The sequence below is a fragment of the Hippopotamus amphibius genome, chromosome 12 (genome assembly GCF_030028045.1).
Source record: "Hippopotamus amphibius kiboko isolate mHipAmp2 chromosome 12, mHipAmp2.hap2, whole genome shotgun sequence".
Taxonomy (NCBI): Eukaryota; Metazoa; Chordata; class Mammalia; order Artiodactyla; family Hippopotamidae; genus Hippopotamus; species Hippopotamus amphibius.
Window position 1 is genome coordinate 98,741,971 of NC_080197.1, and position 24,655 is coordinate 98,766,625.

Consider the following 24,655-nt stretch of genomic DNA (forward strand, 5'->3'; position numbering starts at 1 on the left):
TTTTATATTGCTTCTTGGGGGAATAATGTAGATACAGCAGAGTAGAAGAAAGTCATGGCTTCCTTCCCTAGGGGAGCAAAGGTGCAAGGTCTCTTGGACGTGGTGTCCCTGCTAACTATAGTAGCACACTCTACGAGCCAGGACCTAGTGCCCACTCCCTTGCCTATTTATAGACTCTCAGAAGGGCAGCTGCAGCAGGAGCCTCAGGACAGAGCAGGCTGGTCTTAGACCTCCCATATGACTGATGCCTTCCTGACCACCTCTTATTCTGGGAGATCCTTAAGGGAAGCTGCAAAAAGGAACTGGTGCTCCGCGAAGTACCAGAGCCCTCCAGAGGCTCAGATCCTGAGTCAGCAGTCCTACCCTGACTGCCCTTGGTATAGTTTCTTCCTTTCACCCAGGCGGCTGGACTAGCTTCCTTGGATTAGTCATAAGCAGTTGTGAGGTCTCAGCTCACAAATGCTGAGACCTCACAGTGTTGTCCTTGAGTGTTCTACCTTGCAACAAACTTAGGAAGGATGAGGGCTAAAGGTCAAGGACGTCTAACCTTGAAGACAGACAGCAATCTCCTTTGGAAATCTCACAAGGAACCTGTCTTCTGATTAGGGTAAATGAATGCCAAACCTGCCTCAAGACAGAGTTGCACAGGATGACTGATAACCCACTAAGTCCAGGATCTTGCTAGCCAGACTCCTTACCTTGTAATAGAGATTCTTCCAGGCCTTATGTAATAGGCTCAAGAATTGTTAATAAAAACATTTATTTTGCATTTTATACAGAACAACCTGAAGTCTGCATCATGACTTGACAGTTACCCAGGGGTTTACAGACAGTATGATCCATCTCAACAGGGTGGTTCTGGGGATTAGGGATCCACACAAACACAGGCAGGAGTTGTGAGGGAGGAAGGGGGCACAGCAGGAGTGTATTTTTAATCCTTTCTTAAAAAGAAAAGGCAGTAGAGCATTCTGAGTCACTGGAAACCTGTGCATATGGGGCTTCTAAAACAAACACTGTACTGTGAGCTCTTGGGGAAGGGGCAGGATAAGAACCCTGATAAATAAAGGGAAATTTGCTTGCCGCAGGGGATGAATGCCCTCAGCCCCAGTACCTGACAGTCAAAGGACACCATGTCCAATCTTAAATCATTTCCCTGTTCAGAAAGAGGTGCTAGTACCCCTGGGATCAGGCCATGAAGATATTATGCTGGTCATTCCCAAGTTGCTGTTCTCTATCGCCCACAGCATATTAAAGGGGGAAAAAAAAAGGTCAGAGGGTAGTGGCTTATGTTCCAGGGAAATAAAAACTTAGTTCATATTAAGCACTGATAGAGTCAAATAACTGGGAAAGACCACATATCAGACAGTGCTGTATACAACCTGCTGAAAGAGGTCCCTGGTAGGGACCAAGAGGGGAAGGTCCATAGCAACCTTGGTTTGAGGTGCAGCAGGTATAGAAAATCTGGAGAGAGGTGAGTATTCAAGTAATAAGGAATAGAACACTCCCAGATCTTAATTTTAATGTGATCACTTAAAAAAGAGAAATAAAAATCCAAACACTGGGTGCCAGTCACAACAAATACTATGGCCCTTATGATCATCTGGTAGCATTAAAAAAAAAAAAAAAAAAAGCCAAAGCATAACCAATTGGTCTTGCTAGGAAGTATCTGTGTGCATGGGAGAGGTTAATGGGGCTTGGTATAGCTGACAGTCCAACATGATTCCTATGGAAACAGAAGGGGCAGAGTCCTGGTTTGCTGGCCTATTAAGGAGTGGGCAGAGTAGAACCAAAAACTCTGAAGTGACAGCAGATTCTCTGCAACCAGCTTTGACCTAGGGAAAGAAGAGCCGGATTCTCACTCTGGAGATGGGGCTGGAGGGCAGAACTAACCCATACCACATGCATTAGTCCTGGTCACCCTATGCTGATGGGCAGCTCATACCAGACAGGGGAAAGAGCTGGTTAGGGAGGAAGGGTTACTTTTTATCTTTTCAAATCTTAATATTTTAACCTCAAACTTACCATCAGTGCCTCAGATACAATTTAACAATTTAATCTTTAAGTCTTTAAAAGCCCCCTGAAACAAAAGTATACTTTTTATTATTTTTTTTAAGATTCCTCACTTTCTGGTAGCTAGCTTCCTCCCAGTCTTCAGTTTCACCCTGACTTAGAGTCCACAAACTTCATCAGACCTTCTGTGCTCATGGACTTGGGCCTCTCTAGAGGGAAGCCTAGGGCTCGGCTCCAGATGAGCTGTGCTAATACACCCAGTGCCCGTGATACCCCAAATAGGACTGTGTAGTAATTCATCTCCGTCATGCCATAGTACTGTAAGGTAAAAGAGAAAAAAAAGTTTTGTTAAAGGCCCACAGGTAGTAGCATGTACAAGTCCAGGGTGATTAAAAACCTTAACCCAGTTAGCCTTAAATAGAAATGACTGGGGAAAGTAGAGCAACTGGATTCTGAAAGGAAAGTACCCCTTTCCTCCAGCCCACACCTCCCCCACCACAGGCAACTTCATCAAAAGGGTAAGGAAGGAGGTGTGAGAATCCTTGCTCTAACTAGGAAGTTGATTTTGTGCATGGCAGAGAGCAGGAAGGTTTGGTATAAATTAAGAGGAAAGCAGGGAAAGGAGGCCTCACCTGGAGCAGCACCCCACTGTGAGCATCTACATTGGGCCAAGGATTTTTGGCCTTGCCCTGCTCTAGAAGTACATTGGGCACAATCTTGTACAGCTGAGCAACCAGCTTAAACATGGGGTCCTGAGGCAGGTGTTTCAGAGCAAACTCTCGTTGGCAGGTATATCGTGGATCCGTCTTCCTTAGTACGGCATGGCCATATCCTGGGACAACCTGCAGAGCATGGGGGGAAAAACCAGTTGTATTCTCAGGTAGAAATTTTTGTCTTTTCTGAATTCTTCAGGGTAGACAAATGGAAAAAAAATCTCCTCTAATTTAGGGATTTATCTCTTTCTTTTTTCCTTCATTCTTCCAAATTATAGAACTTGAGTCTTGGCTTCTTTTCTCGTTGCTAAGCATCTTTGCTTACCCGTCCTGAGTTGAGTGTGTTCCAGATGTAGTCTCGTAACTTATCATCTGACACTTCTTTGCCAACTTCCTTCTGTAGTTGTGTCAGCCAAACAAGCACTTCCTATGATTAAGGTTTGGAGAATAAAAGAGTGTCAATGCATATGCCGAGACAGAATGCCAGAATCAGAAACAAAGCATGAGAGTAAGAAAACCATGGCGCAGGAGAAGAAAAAGAACAGTCTTACCTGATTTGCCAGTCCATGCAGGGGCCCCGCCAACCCATTCATGGCTGCTGCAAAGGACAAGTAGGGGTCTGAAAGGGCACTGCCCACCAAGTGGCTGGTATGGGCACTTACATTGCCACCCTCATGGTCACTGTGGGGAAGTAAGAAAGGAGAATCAAGGCCAAGAGAAAGGAGAAAAAGGGGGCAGGTAATTGAAACACACACCTTTCTGTTCTCTTACTGTCACATACTAGCCTAGCTATGGGTTCACACCAACCTATAGCCAATCATTTATACATAAACTCTTGTAAGAGATGTCCCAATCTTATTATCAGCCTTTGTTCACTAATCCACAGGGCTGGAGAGGTTACTGGTGGATGATGCCTGGCCTGTGTGCCAGGCTCCCTGACTCTCACTCCAGCTTTAACAGCAATGGCCAGAAGAGGGAGCTCCTGGAAAGCCAAAGGACCCATCTAGTATGAGCAGCTAGGACCTTTTCCTAGCTAGAAGCACTATCTTATTATTAGCGTGGTTATGGTAATTTCTCTAGAACTCCTGCTCTTCTTTACCAGACCCCTTTCTTGCCTTCTATCATCCCATATGCTGTGTTTCCATCTCCTTGCTGCCTACCACCTGTTAAGGCGCTTTTCTGGTGGGCTGTGTGGCATGTGGGATCTTAGTTCTCTGACCAGAGATTGAACTTGCACCCCCTGCAGTGGAAGCTCGGAGTCCTAACCAGTGGACTGCCAGGGAAGTCCCAAGGAGTTTTTCTTAATATTCACCACCTATCCAGGCAGCTGGTGGCTATGATTGCTGGGTCTCCCTCACCTGTGGATGGTGAGGTACAAGCGCATGAGCTCTGTGAACTGAGCATCAGTATAGCCTAACATGTTGGTGAAATTGTGGGACCAGTCCAGCTTAGAATCAATGGCCCCAATACTGCTGCCCTCTCGGTAGAGATTCCGGTAGATCTTTGCTGCAACACATGGTAGCTTTGCGATCAGATCCATACAGTCTTCATAAATCAACTGATGGGGAGAAGAGGAAAATAGAGAAAAAAAGAAGAGGAATTATCAGCAAGGAAGAATTAGGCAGGGATGGTGTTTGCTCTCCAGGGACTGGGCTATCTGGATTGATGATCATATGTTGGGTGGATATATATGGAGTATAACAACAATAACTATTTAACTGAATAACTGATATGACCCAGGCAACTGCATTAAGGGATTTATACATACTGTCTCATGTATATTCCCACTTTTTTTCCATTCTATAAAGTATATAATGACCTCCATTTTACAGAAAAAGGAACTGAGGCTCAGAGCATTCAGTTAAATGCCAAAGTCAGATTTTGAGCCCTTATATGTTTAATCATGATCTTTTCCACTACATGGCTTTGCATTCAAAGAATGTGCTAAGATACTACGTTTTAATAGTTCTATGTTCCATCTTTCATGTATGCCACGGGTCAAACAGTGGTATTCGATTATTAGTTGTTAACAAAGGCTTCCATTTTTTTAAGCACTTGCTAAATAACAGGTACTGTGCTAGATAATATATTATTTTCATTTTTTCCTTTTTTTACAATAGTCCTGGTAAGGTAACATATCCCTCATTTGTAAAAATTGGGGCACAAGGTTATCCACTCAGCTAATAAGCACCATCTAGATTAAATAATTATTAACTCACGGCCATGTTTGTTTCATCTATACTCTTACTTTACCCTCTCATCTCCCAAATTACTGAGTGAATCCCAGATATTATATATAACATGTAAATATTTAAGCATGTATCTCTGTCTTTCATAATCAAAATCACAAAACCATTATCCCAATGAAAAAAATTTAACAAATCTTCAAAACCATTAACTATCTACTCAGTATTCAAATCCCCCCCACCTCATTCATTTATTATAAAGATCCCCATCATTTATGTTTCACTGAAAATAGCCCACACTGCAATTGTCTGATATGTCTCTGAAGTCTTTTTTAATCAATTTAAGTTCCTTCTTTGCTGTCCTTTGTTTTCTTTGCAGTTTATTTGTGGAAAATCGGGTAATTTGTTCTGTAGAATTTCCCACAATTTAGATTTTGCTGGTTATATATCTGTGATGTCATTTAACATGTCCTTCTGTCCACAGTATTTCTGACAAACTGACAGAGCTAGAGGCTTGAGCAGATTCAGGTTCAATTTTTTTAGCAAGATTTTTTGATAAATAGTGTTATGTTCATTTATTAAGAGAAATATATAATATCTGGTTCTCTTTTCTTTTTTCAAATTTATTTATTTATTTTTGGCTGCATTGGGTCTTCGTTGCTGTGCGTGGACTTTCTCTAGTTGCAGCGAGCAGGGGCTACTCTTCATTGTGGTGTGCGGGCTTCTTATTGCAGTGGCTTCTCTTATTGTGGAGCATGTGCTCTAGGCGCAGGCCTAGTTGTGGCACACAGGCTTAGCTGCTCTGTGGTATGTGGGATCTTCCCAGACCAGATACTGAATCCATGTCCCCTAATTGGCAGGCAGATTCTTAACCACTGCACCACCAGGGAAGTCCCTGGTTGTCTTTTTGCGATGTTAATAGCTTGCTCAACTTTTATGTCTCAATTTTATCTTCTCATAGGGATTTTAAGTTCCTTTAGGGAGAGGGACAGGGTTTTAGTAGTTTGTTTGGTTTTTTTGCTTGGGGGGAACCGAGCTGCAGGACTTGAGGGATCTTAGTTCCCTGACCAGGGATCAAACCCGTACCCCCTGCAGCAGAAAAATGCGGTGCTAACCAATGGACTGCCAGGGAATTCCCAAGTTTTTTCTTTTTCTTTTTCTTTTTTTAATTTTTAATTTTTTTTTGGGGGGGGGTACACCAGGTTCAATCATCTGTTTTTATACACATATCCCCGTATTCCCTCCCTTCCTTGACTCCCCCACCTCGAGTCCCTCCCACCCTCCCTAAGTTTTTTCTTTTAATGACAAAAAAATTGGGGAATTCCCTGGTGGTCCAGTGGTTAGGACCTTGGCACTTTCACTGCCAGGGCCTGGGTTCAATTCCTTGTTGGGGAAGATCCTGAAAGCTGTGAGGTGCAGCCAAACAAATACTTGCTGAGTGATATTACATAGTGTTGTCCTATCAAGCTAACTGGCTAAATGTTCCTGTAAGAAGTCATGAGGTTTTAGTATTTTCTTGAAACAAAGAACAAAATCTAAAATAACTGGCCTAAATGAGATAATCTCTGTCAAGTCATCTATTACTCAAGTACTCAGTGAATTCTGTCAATGGCACCAAGATTCAATGAAAATACTGCCAAAATTAAAAAGCTACTTGAAGCAAGAAGTACTTAGTTAACACTTGCAAGTTTTCAGGTGATTACTTATATGATAATCATACTATTAACCATACCTCCTTGCAGATTTATATCCCCAAAGGAAGTAGGTTATTTCCAGAAGCCTGAATCAAGGATATGCAGTTCTAAGGGACTAGGATCCATTAGCAGAATGCCAAGAAGAACAAGATCCTGCGCTAGGTAAATTGGTTTCTGTGGAGTATGTACTAACTTTCAAAATCATTTGTAAAGTATGAATGACCACATCATAAAGAAACTACAAAAAGAGGATTGTTTCAACTTCTACCACTGAGGATGAAGTTTATAAAGCAGCAAGTATCAGACCACGTATGACAGTGCGGGATCTTTCCCCTGCTTTTTGTGCTGGTAAAACTGTACAGTCAAGAGATTAAATAAACAAACACACTGACAGGACTCCTCTTTATTTCTTCTTTAATAAGCTAAGACTGAGGTGCTATTTAGCTACTGGCACTAACTCATTCTTCATCTTTAAACACTCAGAAAAAAAGACAAAACATGCCACTACCACAACTGCCTGGAATAAGGTAACAAAACTGACCATAATCATCATTGTGAGCCAGTATCTCTAGTGCTAGAGAAATTCTGGCCAAGTATTTAGCTATCAATCTTTTTTTTTTTAATTTTTTATTGAGTGTAGTTGATTTACAATGTTGTGTTAGCTATCAATCATTATTAAGAAGACACAGAAAAAGAAGAGATCAAGTATTAATGGTAAAGAGACCCTAGAGTGATGCAAACTCAAGTCTCAACCTGGTCTCTACCAGTAACTAGCTGCATGACCCTGGGCAAGCTACTTATTTTCTCTAATCTTCAGCTTTCCCATTCAGTAAAATGGGAATAAGCTATGACATCTACCTCACGGGGTTGTTCTGATGATTAAATCAGATGATGAATATAAAGCATTTAAGCTAATATTTGGCATGTTTTCAAGAGATGCTAGGTGTTGGGATGTGATAATTTTATTATAGAGTAAACAGCTTCAAAACCTACATATGCCTTACCAGAAAAGCCTGATCTGTCAGCTACTTTGCAAATTTTACTCAATTCAATAATATCTTAAGGCTACTTCACAATTAAATGGCTGGTGCATCAGAGTAATTTCCTAGTCAATTAGAAAAAGTTAAGTCAATTAGAAAAGAACTAACTCTTTCACCTCAAGAGATTACATTATTTATCTAAAGTCATGTAAACTGTCATGGAAGGAAAGTTGTACGAAGAGCATCCTCTTGAGATATGTGTGAAAAACAGCATGAACTGATGATTCTAGTAGAGACTCAGATCACACATACTCCTTAACATAAATTTTTAAACAGAAATAACCAGCTGAATGCTGTCATGTAATTCTACTTAAGTAGAATGGTTAAATTAACCACGACAGAGAACTAAACTGAAATAGCATATCCGACCTTTGAGAGAGAGAATTGGCAGCAAAAGAGCACTAAGTTGCACTAAAGCAGTTACTGGTGCTCATTTTTGTTCAGTGTGAACTTATTTGATGCACATCCTGAGGCTGACAGATATATCAGTATTGCTTATAAATACTCTCCAGGTTGGCAAAGTCCTAAAATACAAAGTTTACCTCAAGACAGCCACCCTCAGGTGACATCTCACAGAGGTGGCAAAACAATCAATGGCTGTACACTGAAATGGAGGCAACAGCAAGCAGAGAACAAGATTCATTTTCCTGATCCAATAAAGGACAGTGTGAAGCAATGCAGCATGTTTAGATACCTGGGAAATATCTTATAGGTATTTATTACAAAGTATGAAGAACTCTACAACAGTCAGCACAATAGCACTGTAAGTAGTAACAGGCACTTCTGAGCGGTCAATTTCTAAAAGACAAGTTTTAAAATAGAAGAACTGTTGGGCTTGATTTAACCTTTTCTGTTATAGTGACCCACACAAATAACAATTACCTGCATAGCATTTTAAAAAGATGAAAAGCAATATATTCAGATTATACAATCTTCTGAACCTGCTGACGTGTGACCTTATAAATGCTTGTGAATATGTTTAGTTTGCATCATTCCTATACCTTCTTCCTCAAAGTCAACCAGACTGGTATCAATTGCAAACTTTCTCTCCCTCTTTCCCCCAACAGCGAACACAACTGTCTACACAGAGTTGGCACTGAATAAATATTGACCAATCAAATGAAGTGGGATTTGCCAAAATCCCAAGGAGATTTCATCAGACCAGCAGGCCATGCTACTCTGTGCCTTGCCTCATAGTGAACTCTTTGGGGGCCTTCTCCTGGTCAAAAATCATTTACTGTACCTGCTTTATGAAAAAGAACTTTTCTGTTCCCATACTACCTGTCTCTAAATAAGAAACAAAAGAAAATGAGATGTCCTTCTGTAAACCTAGCCAGATAAATTGTACTTTATTCTGTGTTTCTGAGTATGTGGGGGTACTGGAAAGATGATGGAAGGAATTATGTCCTATGCACTTGGACAAGGCCCAACAATCTTCTCATACTCCAATCACAAGAGTTTAAACTATTAAGGTCACATTTCATTTTCAGAGAATCAAGCTCATTTGCTTTTTGGATCCTACTTCCAGGATACTAACCACCCTCCCACTCCTGACAGGTGTCTTGAGTAGGTTAGTCTAAACTGCAGCTGATTGGCATTAGTCCTCCTAGACTCCACAGTTGCCTTAGCTGCCAACCTTCCAAATTCTCAAGGTTCTCCTTAGTTGAAGTAGAGAAGAAGGGACCCTATGGGGCCAGGGTGAGACTACTCCTCAGGGACGCTGCAGTTAAGTCACATCTTGTTCAATTTTCCAACAGCGCTGTGTACATAATCTCTATTAGAGCAAGATTACTGAATCGTAGTTTCCTTTTTATGTGTGTATCACCCTAACTAAATCAATAACTTGGTGATAGAAAGCATGCTTCATTTATCTTTGTAATTCCAAAGACCGATAAAAAGCAAGCCTACAGTAAAATTTTGTTAAATGAGTTTCTCGCATAACTCAGGTTAATGTTTTTCCTAAGGATTCTACTTTTCTTTTTCTTCCTTCACACTCAAGTCATCTGAACCTCCAGCAAACATCAATCATCACAACAAAGTCTCCTACCTCCCAGTACTTGGTTCGGTTGATACCCTCAGCGTATGCATGGACAAAGGTACTTTCACTGTTGAGAGCTGTAACGGCTGCGCTGAGCTGAGACATGGGGTGTAGATTAGTGGGAAAGTTGTCCAGCATGGTGACCACATGGGAAGGTAGAGCAGCCCTCTTTGCCCACTCTTTTGAGAGCCAAGATACCTGTGAAAAGGGAGACGTTGCTCAGAACACTAGGCAAGGAAAAAAGAAGAGAAATAAAAAGACAATGGCAATTCCCTGGTGGTCCAGTGGTTAGGACTCCGCACTTTCACTGCAGGGGGCCCGGTTCAATTCCTGGTTGGTGAACTAAGATCTTGTAAGCTGTGAAGTGCGGCCAAAATAAAAAGTAAACAAATAAAAAGACAGTGACCTCTGAGTAAAGCAAATCCAAGAGAATTCAATCCAGTCCACTTACACAGCAGAACTCTGCTCTGATTCCTTCCCCTCTATAAACTACCACCTGTAACCAGATCAGAATTAAGTGTCTGAGATTAGAAAAAGGCAAAGAAGGAGCGGAATAAGAAGAGCTAATGTCCTTCTGCTTACCTGTTCCTCTGTTGGGATTTGTCCAGTTACCAGCAGCCAAAATAAGCCCTCTGGCAGGGGTTCTTCCCCACCCTTAGCCTTGGGCAGCAGTTTCTGGCATTCAGGGATACTGTAGCCTCTAAAACGGATGCCCTTGAGGGAGAAGAGTAAGGATTACAACTCAAGTTTTTTAGCCTCGAAGTCACATAATTGACTGATCCCTCTTTCATCAGACCTGTCAACAAGTTAGAACTTATAAAGCACAAATACTCCTGCTTTGTACTTTCAGTTTTACTAGCTGATATATTAAAAAGGTAAACTTGCTCTTCAGTTATCCCATATGTACCTATTTTCACCTTCCAGAATACAGAGGTAGGTGCTTTATTTTGTTCTCCTCACCCTTAGTGGTCTAATCCGTGGTGCGCACAATAGTCAGTAAAGGCAGTGATTACTAGTGATTGATATGAGGGTCTCTTACCTCATCAGGATCAAGAACTGATGTTTCATATACCAATCCCTTCATGCCTCTCATGCCACCATACATCTAAAAAGAAGAGGATGTAACCAGTTGTCTGAATAATTCAGGCTAGAGCTTGTTGGTGCTTCATAGGATGTGGGAGAGGAAATTTATTCTCTGACTTGCAAGACTTCGTTGGAGGAAGAAGTTTTCTGAGGAGTGAACTTTCTACAGAATGGAACTTTGAAAGGAAGATGGCTAACGCTGGAAATGAATTTTTTAAGTTGAGAAATCACTACCTTTACTGTTTTGCCTCTGCTCCCTTTTCTTATTTTATTTTTTTCTCCTGCCCACTCTTATCCCCTCATTCCCACCAACCAAAGTAAAAAGAACGGGACTGACTAATGGGAAAGGAGATGGAGACCAATGGTTAAATACTGTTATGAAATTATCATCTGAGCTGCTTAGACTCTTAGGACTGAAGAAGAAACCATCCTAAAGCTGTTCTAGAAGGCCTGCTAGAGCTGTGGCTTAACTGGATGATCAGCACAGCATCAACGCAAAGACTGAGAGCCTTGGGCCCAAAAGCTGAGGGGTTGGGAAGAGGAATAGAAACTTCATTCATCCCCCCGACACATGAATTAGGTTAGCCTCAACTATTAAATTTGTAGAAAAGAATAGTGTAATCTCTAACAAATACCATAAGCTTTAACGTTTCCTTATATGGGACAGAATGTTCTGAACAGTCAGTGAAAAGAACGGTACTTTTGTCGAAGCATGTTACAGAGCTACTTTTTCCTGCAATGCTTACCATGTCCACAGTGATCTGGCCCACCACTGTCTTGCCATGTTGCTGCCTGAAGGTCTTAATTTTGGCCTGCTCCTTAGGTATCAGATCAGCCAATATGTCTTTCAAATTCTAAAAAGAGAAGTAGAGAGGCTAAGTGATGATCAAAATACTGATTAGATTTCTGCAAAGTAGGTATGTTAAGACTGCTTTTTTAGAACTTGGCTTTCTCTATCTGCCAGGGAAATCTAGTCAACTACTCTGTACACATGAGGGTAAAAGAATTAGGCAGAGAAAGAAGGGAATGGGGAATTGTTTAATGGGTACAGTTTCCACTTGGGAAGATGAAAAAGTTTTAGAGATGAATACTGATGATGGTAGCACAATAATGTGAATTACTTACTGAATTATAAACTTAAGAATAGTCTAATTTCTAACGAACATCATAAGCGCCAACATTTCCTTGTATGGGACAGAGAGTCAGTGAAGAGAATGGTACTTCTGTTGAAGTACATTACAGGGCTACTTTTTCCAGCCAAAATCCCACAGCTCTTATGTCCACAGAGATTTAGCTATCTTAAAAAAGTAGTGGTAATAATAGTTGCTAACAATAATAACAACTGGATACCTCCCGGGGATACGCAGGATAATGATGAGAGGCTGGGTGGTAGCCCACCACCCCCTCCCGACCCCAGGGTCAAGCTGCCTCTATGATTCTCAGTCCTCTTTTCCAAACCTTACCGTGGAAGAAGCACTGGCATGCCGGGCAGCAAGAACAAGACAGGATGCATTCTGCAAGGAAAACACAAAACCTCATGCAATTTTCCTCCCTCCTATGTATGAACAGGAGTTACAGTGACTCAACGGCTCTTTCTTCAGTTTAGCCTCTACGGACAGTTTGACATCAGAAAGCTGTAAAAGGCCCTGAGCAACCCGGAAAGAGTTACCAGTCTGGAGGCAGCAGCTTCACCGGCATTCCCTGAAGAGACTCTCCCGTTACCTGGGTTCTAGGGCTGAGCTTTATTAGGCACAGAGGAAACGTCAGAGAGGCAGCTGTTAAAGTACCCAGTTCATCCCCATCTAGCTGTCAATAGCTCTGAATAGCCCTGGGAAAAGCAAATGAGGAAACTGATCAACTACTTAACCCAGCCAGTAAGGTCTCTTCAGCACCTAGCCTTTTGGCAGCACTTCAACCTCTCCAGTCTTGGGCTTCCTAGGTGGCGCAGTGGTTAAGAATCCGCCTGCCAATGCAGAGGTCATGGGTTCAATCCCAGCTCCAGGAAGATCCTACATGCCATGGAACAACTAAGCCCGTGTGCCAAAAAAACAAACAACCTCTCCAGTCTAGGAGAGCCCACAGGTGGAAGCAGCCTTTTACAACACTACCTGAAATGCTCCTGGAAAAAGCACAGAGAAGACAGAACATCCACAAAGTAACAACCAACAGACTGCTCGACAACAGCAATAGAAACTAGAAAACTGGTAAATTATCTTTAAAGTATTGAGAGAAAATGATTACTAAGCTAGAGTTGTATACCCAGGAGAGGAAGAAATCTTAAAGGGGGTTAAATAAAGACATTTCAGGTAAACAAAAGCTGAGAGTTTATTACGTACACACCTGTACCAAAGGAACTTTCTTCTTTATTGAGGTATAGTTGATGTACTGTATTATATGTTTCATGTGTACAACACAGTAATTCACAATGTTTAAAGGTTATAGTCCATTTATAGTTGTTATAAAATATTGGCTATATTCCCTGTGCTACAAAATATATCCTTATAGTTTACTTTATACATAGAAGTTTGGATCTCTTAACCCCCTACACATCTCGCCCCTCCCCCTCACTGGTACCCACTAGTTTGTTCTCTATATCTGTGTCTTTTTCTTTTTTGTTATAATCACTAGTTTTTTTTCTTTTTAAGAGTCCACATATAAGTGATATACAGTATCTGCCTTTCTCTGACTTATTTCACTTCACACAATACACTCCAAGTCCATCCATGTTGCTGCAAATGGCAAAATTTCACTTTTTTTTATGGCTGAGTAGTATTCCACTGTATATTTACACCACAGCTTCTTTATCCATTCATCTCTTGACGGACACTTAGGTTGCTTTCATATCTTGGCAACTGTAAATATAAACAGTGTAGCTAGTTTATGTTTTTCTATGTTTAGAGATAGATTCCCTCCCTAAGAAAAATAACTTTCTATGACAATTGCTGAGTTGCAACAGAAAGTTCAACACTGCCTTTTAAAAAGACAACCAAAAAAAAAAAAAAAAAAAAAAAAGACAACCAGTTATACCAGTACCAAGTTATAAGGACTTAGACAAGGAGGCTGACTTTTCTTCACAAGATTTCTTTTTTCTTTTTTCTTTTTTTTGGGGGGAGGGGGGTGCAGAGGGTGGCCGTGAGCAGCATGTGGGATCTTAGTTCCCTGACCAGGGATCAAACCTGCCACTTGGCTGGAAGCAGAGTCTTAACCACTGGATCACCAGGGAAGTCCCCACAAGATTATTTTGAAGAAAAAATGGGATAGTCAAAATAAGCCACAGTATCCTCATCTATAAAATGGTGCTGCGCTTCCCTGGTGGCACAGTGGTTAAGGATCTGAGCAAGTCTACACCCCTCCTCCCTTCACCAAGAAGGTCAGAGACACCTTTTTTAGTAAATACAGTCATCCCTCAGTATTCAAGAAGGAATTGGTTCCAGGATCCTCCACCCCCAACAGATACCAAAATCTGAGGAAGCTCAAGTTCCTTATATAAAATGTTGTAGCATCTGCATATAGCCTATGCACATCCTTCTGTATACTTTAAATCATCTCTAGGGGCTTCCCTGGTGGCACAGTGGTTAAGAATCTGTCTGCCAATGCATGGGACATGGGTTCAAGCCTTTGGCCGGGAAGATCCCACATGCCACTGAGCAACTAAGCCCATGCACCACAACTACTGAGCCTGCACTCTAGAGTCCGAGAGCCACAACTATTGAGCCCACATGCCACAACTACTGAAGTTCACGGGCATAGAGCCTGAGCTCTGCAACAAGAGAAGCCACCACAATGAGACACCTGCACATTGCAACAAAGAGTAGCCCCTGCTTGCTGCAACTAGAGAGCCCATGCGCAGCAACGAAGACTCAATACAGACAATAAATAAATAAATAAATAAATAAATAATAAACAATTCATCTTTAAATTACTTATGGGACTTTCCTGGTGGCACAGCAGTTAAGAATCCACCTGCCAATGCAGGGGACATGGGTTCGATCCCTAGTCCAGGAAGATCCCACGTGCCATGGAGCAACTAAGCCCGTGTGGCACAACTACTGAGCCCGCACTCTAGAGCCCGTGAGCCACAACTACTGAACCCAAGTGCTACAACTACTGAAGTGCCCGCTCCTAGAGCCCATGCTCTGAAAAAAGAGAAGCCACCACAATGGGAAGCCCGTGCACCACAACGAAGAGTAGCCCCCACTTTTTGCAACCAGAGAAAGCCCATGCATGGCAACAAAGACCAAACACAGCCAAAAATAATTAATTAATTTTAAAAATTACTTATAATACCTAACACAATGTAAATGCTATATAGTTGTAAATACAAAGTAAATCCTATGCAAACAGTTGTCAGAACATGACAAAGTTTTTGAATCTTTCTGCAATTAAAAAAATATATATATTTTCAATCTGCAGTTGGTTGTACCTGCAGATGTAGAACCTGTGGATGCAGAACCCAGGGATGCAGAACCCACAGATACAAAGTGCCAACTGTATTGCACTGCTGTCTGGTTGTGCAGAAGATCATCTGAACTAGTGCTACTGTATAAACTCCAAAACACTACATGCCTAAGGTGAGAGTACGACCTGAGACTTTTTAGAATTTCGTACCCCTCTTTCTGTTGGGGCAGGAGGGAGAAATGAAAAGGAAAGAGACCCTTCAGAAAATGTTATTTAAAAAAGAATCGGACTTCCTAGGTGGTGCAGTGGTAAAGAATCCGCCTGCCAATGCAGGGGACACAGGTTCGAGCCCTGCCCTGGGAAGATTCCACATGCCATGGAGCAACTAAACCCATGTGCCACAAAACAAAACAAACAAAAAAAAAATATGCATTTTATGGACTTCCTAGGTGGCGCAGTGGTTAAGAATCCGCCTGACAATGCAGAGGTCACGGGTTCGATCCCAGCTCCAGGAAGATCCCACATGCCACGGAGCAACTAAGCCCGTGTGCCAAAAAAAAAAAAAAAGAATCAATCCAAAGCTAAATTCAGAGAGCACGAGGCAAGCTAATATGGCCCTAAAACAAAGGGGGAACACCTCAACTTGTTAATTAACCAGAGCTGCCCACAACTCCTTTCATTAACTTCCTAAAGAATCTCCTTTAGCTCACTGAGGACCATTTGTGCAGAAAGCACCTAGCACAAACAACCCTTTAGCCTGTTCATCCTACAAGGGGGGAATGGGAGCCAGACCCAGCACTCAAGAAATAACTTTCTTGGTGATTTCCCTAGTGGTCCAGTGGCTAAGACTCCTCGCCCCCAACGCAGGGGGCCCAGGTTTGATCCCTGGTCAGGCAACTAGATCCCACATGCCACAACGAAAGACCCTGCGTGCTGCAATGAAGACCCGGCATAGGAGGGAGGGAAGGAAGGAAGGGAGGGAGGGGAGGGAGGGAAGGGAGAGAAGGGAGGGAAGGAAGGGAGGAAGGGAGGGAGGGAGGGAGGAAGGGAGGGAGGGAGGGAGGGAAGACAGACAGACGGACGGACTTACCTTTTTTCTTACTAGTTACCAAAAAGTGAACAAGGGAAAACCTGTGAATAAGTTCAAACTATTGTTCTACAGCACTAACCATGTTCAAGCTAGTCCATGCTCCATGGTCCCACAGATCCCCTATTATTAGGGGCCCCATCTCCCAGAGACCACATCAGCACTCAGTAGACCTTTTAATTGTGGGTAGTTGGTTGTTGTGGCTTTGTTTTGTTTTTAAAGAGGCTATAGGGGAACATACCATCTGAGAAAAAAAAGAAGTTGCAATCTCTCTATAATTATAATTTTCCCACTTCTAAACCATCTTGAAGTTTCTATAATGGCTGGCTGCTTCATTGGTAACAGGAAGGATTATAAGAAGAATAGTTCAGGGTTAAATCTTAGGCAAAAGAAAAAACCTATCCAAGCTCAGCAGATAAAATAACAGCTAGATCTTAAGATGAAAATGTAAATTCTCCCAGGTTGGAGGTCTTTCTGCCACCAATATGCCAATAGGAACATAAAACAAAAACAGTTTTTTCCCCTTGTGAGACAGAACTACTAGAATCAATGAGCTTCCCTCTCCTTTTACTTCATTTAAGGTAAAAAAAAGAAAAAAAATCAGAAAGAAAAGCATGGAAGGAAGGTTGCCTAACAAGACTGTAAGAATGCAACGTCGTTTAAAGGCATCAGGTGGGTAATGACTGCTGCTTAGTTACAGTCAATTCTCAGATCTGTTCATATGAATGCTACTTTAAAGGAATGGTGATAGAAGAGGAAGTTGGAACTGAACTATTACCCCATTTTCACCACCAGCAAAGTCTTAATTTCTTTTGTAGAGAGCATCTTTGCCATTTAATGAGGTACCTCAAAAGTAACCTAAGGAGAACTGATCTCAACTGTCCCTAATCTCCATCGGAAACCCTTCTTAGCCAGATCTCCAATTTGCAAAGAAATGCTACTTGGTGGAGAGCATGGCTATGTAGCTATAGAATAAAGCTAGTATATTCTGTTTCTACTACATTTCTGGCTGTGTGACCCTAGCCAAGTCATTTAATCTTTCTGTGCTTTAATTTCCTTATCTGTAAAATGGGAACAATCTACCCAAAAAAGAATTCAGAGTAATGATAGTAAAGATGATCCAGGATCTCAGAAAAAGAATAGAGGCACAGATCAAGAAGATACAAGAAAAGTTTAACAAAGACCTAGAAGAACTAAAGAGCAAACAGAGATAAACAACACAATAACTGAAATAAAAACTAAAATAAAAAATACACTAGAAGGAATCAATAGCAGAATAAGTGAGGCAGAAGAATGGATCAGTGAGCTGGAAGACAGAATGGTGGAAACCACTGCTGCAGAACAGAATAAAGGAAAAATAATGAAAAGAAATGAGGACAGTCTCAGAGACCTCTGGGACAACATTAAATGCACCAACATTTGCATTAAACGGGTCCCAGAAGGAGAAGAGAGACAGAAAGGACCTGAGAAAATATTTGTAAAATGAGAACAATAGTACCTACCTCAAATCATTGCTATGAGGATTAATTACGTCAATATTTACAAAGCATTTAAAACTATGCCTGGCATACGGCAAGTGCTCTGTATTTGTTATATAATAAATGTAGAAAATTAAATAGCACGGCCACTTTCTAAGCACCCTTCAATGTCAAATTTAGTCACGTTTGGGACTTCCCTCGTGGTGCAGTGGTTAAGAATCCACCTGCCAATGCAGGGGACACAGGTTCGATCCCTAGTCCAGGAAGATCCCACCTGCCACAGACCAACTAAGCTCATGCTCCACAACTACTGAGGCCGTGTGCTACAACTACTGAGGCTGTGTGCTACAACTACTGAAGCCCACGTGCTTAGAGCCCATGCTCTGCAACAAGAGAAGCCACCGCAATGAGAAGCCCTTGCACCACAACGAAGAGTAGTCCTTGCTCACTGCAACTAGAGAAAGCCTGTGTACAGCAACAAAGACCCAGTGCAGCCAAAAAAATAAAATAAAAAAACTTAGTCATGTTTTAGCTCATCCTGCAGCCTAGGGAAAAAACTTAAGAAATACGAAGGATTTTAAAAGCAGCAATTCATTGATATGACTATCCAAAAGGCTAGAATAGGAAAAATTCAAGTTAGGACAGCTTTACCTAATGATGTAGAAGACAAAGCACATGCCTTGGAATTAGGGAAGGAAATCTGGGTTCTAGTCCCAGCTCTATTACAAGATAACTGAGACATCCAAACCAAAACAACTAACTACTGTTTCCCTTTCCCTCTCCACATTTAGGATAACACTCAAGCTACTTAGCTCAAAGTCTGATTCTAAGGCTCCAACAGGGACATACATGTAAAGGTACTCAAAAGTCTTGCTATTTAAAATATGACTGCCTAGCCAGCGATATTAGCATTACTTGGAGCTTGTCAGAAATGCAGGATCTTGGGCCTCACCTCAGACCCACTGAATCCAAATCTGCAGTTTAACAAACTCACTAGGTGATTCCTATGAATGATAAAGTTTAAGAAACACTCATGGTTTAAAGCATCAAGCAAGGAAGCAGAAGGGTAGAATATAAAGAGCCTGGGAGGATATGGTGTTATCAAGGGTCAAGTTCTAAATCCAGGTTCTGCTACTATCCTGCTTTGCTACCATGGCTATACGACCTAACTTCTAGTTCAATTTTCACATCTCTAAATTGGTAATAACAAAGCCAATTTCAGGGTAGACAACTAGACTATATGAAATCATTTGTATGAAAGTGCCTTCTGTGTATAGCTGAGATCAATAAATATTTGTTTCTCAGAAATGTGTTGGCCTATTACCTACCAACTCGTGTCACAACTCTCTCGTGGAGTGGGATCCCAGGAAAGAGGCAGTCAAGCCTAAGGAAGGGGTGAATGTATAATTCCCTCTAGCTGTAGAACAGGAGATAAAGCCCCAATGTCCTAAGGGCCTCCTGACCAAGAGAAGAGTCTCAAGGAGAGGAAACAAATTTAACTAACCATAATCTCCACCAGCAGGCAAATCTAGACAGGAGATTTTAGAGGACTGCCATACCCTAGGCTACATATCTCATTTCATCTACCTCCTGGCTGCTAAATGGCTTTGTACAGTGCATTCAGGCTATACTCACAGATGGAACAGGCAGATTACAAATCTCTGAGTCATCCCTGAACTTTCATCTCCCAGCTCCTCCCCCAATTCTGGAGGTGTGGCAACTGGGCTTTTGGCTTCTGGTTGCATGCCATGCGTAGAGCCATCCTACTGGAACAGCAACTGTCAGGTGAATCAGGGAGTCACCTCACTCAATAGGTCAGCTGCTTCATGGGGAGAGATGGAGAGATCTACTTTCAAAGATAAGGGCCTGGCTCACAATGTCTGACAGCCAGGACTCTCTACAGGGTGGGGGTATCACAATCACTAAAATGCTTTTCAAACCTCATGTTGCCACCCCCTGCAATAACTCTTTTAGTGAGCTGGCTGTTATTGATAGCAATGAGCTGTAGCTCTCAAATGTGCTATGCTAGAATGGAAAAATATTATTAAGGCAACCTCTATCTTAAAGGGCCAAGGGAGGAAAAGGACAAATAATACGTGCAGGAAATTCTGCCGAAGACTTGCTTACAACACCTAGGGTATTTCTGGAATAGGATACTGGCCAAATCAATTAAAACTACTCCCTTTTCCCCCAAATTCTGTAGAATCCCATTTGGACAAGCACTTAATAACATCATTATTTCTCTCTTACTGCTCTTAGCCTATTATCATCATTGATCCACATCTAGGATCCTTACTGTACATGGGAAAAGCCAAATTTCCTTTGATCCCCTATCCTAGGCACATTCAGAACATGTCCTGCCATATATCCAGGAGCTCCAACATCAAACCTGTGAGATTACAAACTACTGTGTATAAAATAAATAGGCTACAAGCACAGGAAATATAACCAATACATTATATTAACTATAATGGAGTATAATCTAAAAAATTTTGAATCACTATGTTGTACACCTGATTTACAATATAATATTGTAAATCAACTATACCTCAATTTAAAAATTAATTTTAAAAATACTTGTGAGAGATGCTCCTGATTTTATTAGAGCCCTTGTCCCTTGACCAACAAAAGATCAGAGACTGCCAAGCCAGCAGAATTGGTTTAGTTGATGAAACAAGTATAATTCACTAATAACTGTAGGAAAAATCTCATGCTTCGAAGGCTTCCAAAGCAGAAGAAACAACTTGCATTAAGTGAAAAAGAACACACACAGGACAAAGGCTCCTCTCTCCCCAGAATCAGGTCAGAGAACTAAAGCCATTTAACAACTGTGTTTCACAATGGTGATATTGGAGGTCGGCCTGCACTACTTGGTCAGGCCACTTAACAGCCTGAGTAATCTTCAGATTTCATACTCTGATGCCCTTCATACTCACAAGAGTTTCCTTTATAATTCTGCCTACCTCTCATTGTCTAACAGACCCTTCTCTGAAGGTTCGCTGATTATTCAGTGAAGAAGACAGCAAAGGATACCAATTCAGCCTCAGAAAAGAATCGAGTCATAATTTTCCTCTCAGAAATTCCTACTGTTCTTTAACAAATAGTTGCTGAACATCTACTTATTATGTGCACACTAAGCATACACCACTGAGTAAAGTATATAAGATCTGTCGCTGTGTTACTTTTTCAGGAACTAGAAACTGTTCCCTCACTTCTACTAGGAGTTCTTACAACGCTCTGTTTCAGGGATTTACAAGAAACTTTTCCTAACACATTTGAAAAAGAGGCCTAGGAAAACCCAGAGAAATAGTCCAAAACAGACTATTTCTTAGAATACTTACTTTTGAAGTCATTTAAAAATAATCACACATACACACACAAAACCCAAACACTCAAAGCTTCATATATACATTAAACACAGTTGGTGGCTTTACAAGCCCAGCAGGAGGGGGTCACCAAGCAGTAAACTGAGACACTTGAAAAACTACGCGTTTCCAGACCCATCCCACCTTTGCTGAATCAGAATCTGAAGGCAGGATTCATGAATGTGCGCTGATGCGTAGAAGCACCCCAGGTGATGACGCCCACTGAACTTACTTACAGACCTTTTTAAGTGATAACATGTTAAAAGAAATACAGGAATTTAGGCAAGTTGAGGGAGAACTGAAAGACAGTCAGATCCTAAGATCTATTGCTAAAGTTGCCTCACTACTGTTTTTAATTTCACTCAAATCCTATTCAACTCTATCACATAAGGCACTGAAAACAGGGCAGAAGGAATTACTCTGTGGCTTTAGGGAGATCCACCAAGTCTGGTTTCCTGCCTTCTGCCCACTTGGACTCTAAGAACTAGGAATGCCAGCCTTCCCTCCTCTGATTACCTACTTCACCACTGTTCACCTCAATGCCTCCGCACACCCACGCATTCACCTGCTACCAATCTAAAGACCACTAGGAAAAACAAATGCAATCATACCACCACTAGCACATGATGAGGATTTATTCTCCACTTTTCACTTATGGTCCATCTAGTAAGCATCAAGGAATTGCCCTTACTTTGGGAAGGCTGATAAAATGAGTGCTTTGCCCTTAAAAGTTTTGGGCTTTAAGCCTAACTAACATTTCACAGGACAAAATTGACTCAGTTTTGTAGAACCCAGTTTCAGACTAGGATTTATAGAAGAGATGTGCAGGAGTGTAGGTCTGCTGTAAAGGTCTCATGGGTATTAAGTGTCTTGAAAAAGTCTAGAAATAACCTAGAAACACTTTTGGATTTATTTACTCAAAGTTATCAAAATACCCTAGGAGCAATTCTTAATGATACAAGAAGCCTCTAGGGTTGGTTAAGTCACTTTGGCATTAAGAATCCAGAAGTTCATTGGTAGCCCTACTCTAATTCCCAACCCAGATCACCTATGAAAAGACAATATGTACAGCACAAAGCTAAGGCACCCACAGCTAATGCTAAAGCCATTGCTTAGTAGAAATTCATTCAGATGAACAAGAAGTCAAGGGGCTTCCTAGGTGGCGCAGTGGTTAAGAATCCACCTGACAATGCAGAGGTCACAGGTTCGATCCCAGCTCCAGGAAGATCCCACATGCCACGGAGCAACTAAGCCTGTGTGCCAAAAAATAAATAAATAAATAAAAATAAGATAAAAATTAAAAAAAAACAAAAAAAAAAACAAGAAGTCAAAATAACCTCAAGACTCTGAATGAGGTGGTCTCTCCAACTCAGGTGTTCATTAAATTTCCTGACAGTGGGTAGGGTGGAACAACAGAACAATGACTAGCATTTGTGTCTCCTAGCAAGGTTAAAAACATTTCTCAGAGAAGTGAACTACACCTGACCCTGAGAATCAAAGTGGCAGGCTAAAAGACTATTTTTGCCTTCTAAAGCCTACCTTAATAGCAAAAGTAAAACTGAGTACCATTAAGCTGCAGGCTAATCTGGAAAGCTCAAGCGGGTACTAGCAATGCTAACAAACTGCAAGGCTTCTTGGTCTCCTGCCTGTAACTGCTGAGATCTCAGGAAGTTTCCACTCCTCAGCCTGTTGGGCTTTGTTAGTTTTAAGGGTCAAAAGCCTTCTAATGGCCTCCAATGTACAGGTTTCTGGGATCCTCAGGTCCATCTCTAACAGGAAAGTAAACAAAACGATGATCTCTACAATTAGGTAGCCCTGTAAACCCAAACGCTTTGAGTTTCCCCAGAGGTTTAAGAGACAAAATAAATTCGAAAGTAAATACTACAGGCTTTTTCTAACTGTAGGGTTAGACTAACTGGTCTGGGTTAGCAGCTCTGCAATGAGCTAATTATAGTGTCCCCTATTCTGCCAAAACACTATCTAGAACTTGCTTCATTTCCCAAGAGGCTTCCTTACCCTGTTCCCTGGCAGCGGAAGAAACTACCACCAAGTAAGACAAGTATATCTCAAATGAGCAGCCTCCACCTTGCTGCTGTGTACCTGGAAGAACCTGCAAATCCTACAGGCTTCACCTTACCTACTAACCATGCAAGATAATACACCGTAAGCCAAAACCATTCTAAGGTTTTCTTTTCCTCCCCTCAGGTGCTGGCAGCTTTAATCTGCAGAAAAGAAAGTATAAGTTCTTTGCAGGAGTCAAGGTCACTTGTGGGACTGTCCCTGCTTGGATTAGAAGGCTGGGACTCCCTCAGCACATCAGTTTCTGTTTAAAGGGCCAAGTTACCCAGAGACAAAAGTAATTTTGGCAACATTAAATTGAAAGCACCATTACCTGCAACAACATTCCTATGATCCCAACGGCAACAAAAGTCAAGTAAAGGGCCCCAAAGAATATGAGGACTCTCTCCTGGGTCGAGCAGACTTACCAGCAGCAGAAAAACCTGAGTGAGCAAGTAGTAGGACCAGTCATGTAACCTTGGAATTACTATCTACTGCCCAATACATATCTTTTCTTATCGACCTGCAGTTTGGGGGAACAACCTTTCTGGTTCTTTCTCCAATCATATGTGATAATCATGCAGAAGATTTTACACAAGCGCTCCACCCCACCCAAGCTCCTCCTATATAAAGAGTAAGTGCAAGCGTCCCAAGGGCAAAGAGGACCCGAGTCGCATTCCTCCAGCAGGAAATGCTATGCTTGGTCGCTAAAGGTACCTGGTTGGAGAAATGGAAGCGAGCAGTTCAGAAACTGACAAGGTCCTCTCTACAAAGCAGAAGCCGGAATCAGCCACGGCTCTGGGGACAGAGTGAGCACAGCTGCTCATCTCTGCCGCTTCTCTCACCCCGCCCCTTCCTCCACACAGGCTCTTTCCCTGACTCCAATGGAACACAGCACCTCTGTTCTCCACTCCTTCTTCTCCCAAGGCCGGGCAGCCCCACCTCTTCCACCCTAGACATGCGGGGTGACAGCTGGGTCCGGCCTCCCCACCGGCCCAAGACTGCAGGCCGGGGCGAGCAGGGGCCAGAAAGCCGGCGAAGCACATGGCCCCGGGGGGGGGGCCTCACGCAGGGCTGGCGGCCAGCCAAGCGCAGGGCCCCTTTAAGACGCGCTGGGGTGCGCCTGGGTAAGGGCGGGAGACCCCGGCGCCGGAGGGCCTGCAGTCGCCTCAGCCCCACCCAGGGACCGCGGGCTCCCTCCTGGTGGCTCACCTTAGCTCCGAATAGCCGGGCGGCCGCAGTGAGTAAAGCCATGGCGGGCGAACTCGGGTGATCTGGCGGGGAGGGAAGGCGGGAAGAGAACTGCGGCAGGAACGGGAGCCGCGGCCGCTGCACCAGAGGCCGCGCCGACGAAGGGGGGACAAGGTTGAAAGGAGGCAGCTGAGGGAACGGGAAGACAGCCGGCGGCGGCGCCCAGCCCGGGGTCCTCAGCGAGGCCCCGCCTACCGCCCGGAGCGCGCTCCCGCCCCCTCTAAGGGGACTCTCTCCGGGCCCGGCCATTGGTC

The 24,655-nt window shown here is 42.5% G+C and overlaps 1 protein-coding gene across 1 annotated transcript; it reads right to left on the reverse strand.

The window, feature by feature from the left end:
• Positions 1 to 743: 743 nt before the first annotated feature.
• On the reverse strand, positions 744 to 24,655 carry CS (citrate synthase). The gene is made up of 11 exons (XM_057703732.1): positions 24,363 to 24,655; positions 12,228 to 12,278; positions 11,511 to 11,618; positions 10,721 to 10,786; positions 10,264 to 10,395; positions 9,691 to 9,879; positions 4,082 to 4,281; positions 3,275 to 3,404; positions 3,049 to 3,150; positions 2,643 to 2,852; positions 744 to 2,328 (listed from the first exon to the last, which is right to left on the reverse strand). The coding sequence occupies exons 1-11, from the start codon at positions 24,648 to 24,650 to the stop codon at positions 2,158 to 2,160; spliced, it is 1,647 nt and encodes a 548-aa protein (XP_057559715.1). The 5' UTR covers positions 24,651 to 24,655; the 3' UTR covers positions 744 to 2,157.

Bases quoted from the DNA above. Each gene is read 5' to 3' on its own strand.
- CS (XM_057703732.1), bottom strand. From the start codon at position 24,650: ATGGCCGGGCCCGGAGAGAGTCCCCTTAGAGGGGGCGGGAGCGCGCTC. The intron at 10,396-10,720 runs GTAAGAGACCCT...TTCTCCCTCAAG, and splicing joins CAGTTCTTGATCCTGATGAG to GGCATCCGTTTTAGAGGCTA. The intron at 2,853-3,048 runs GTAAGCAAAGAT...CATGCTCTGCAG, and splicing joins ACACACTCAACTCAGGACGG to GTTGTCCCAGGATATGGCCA.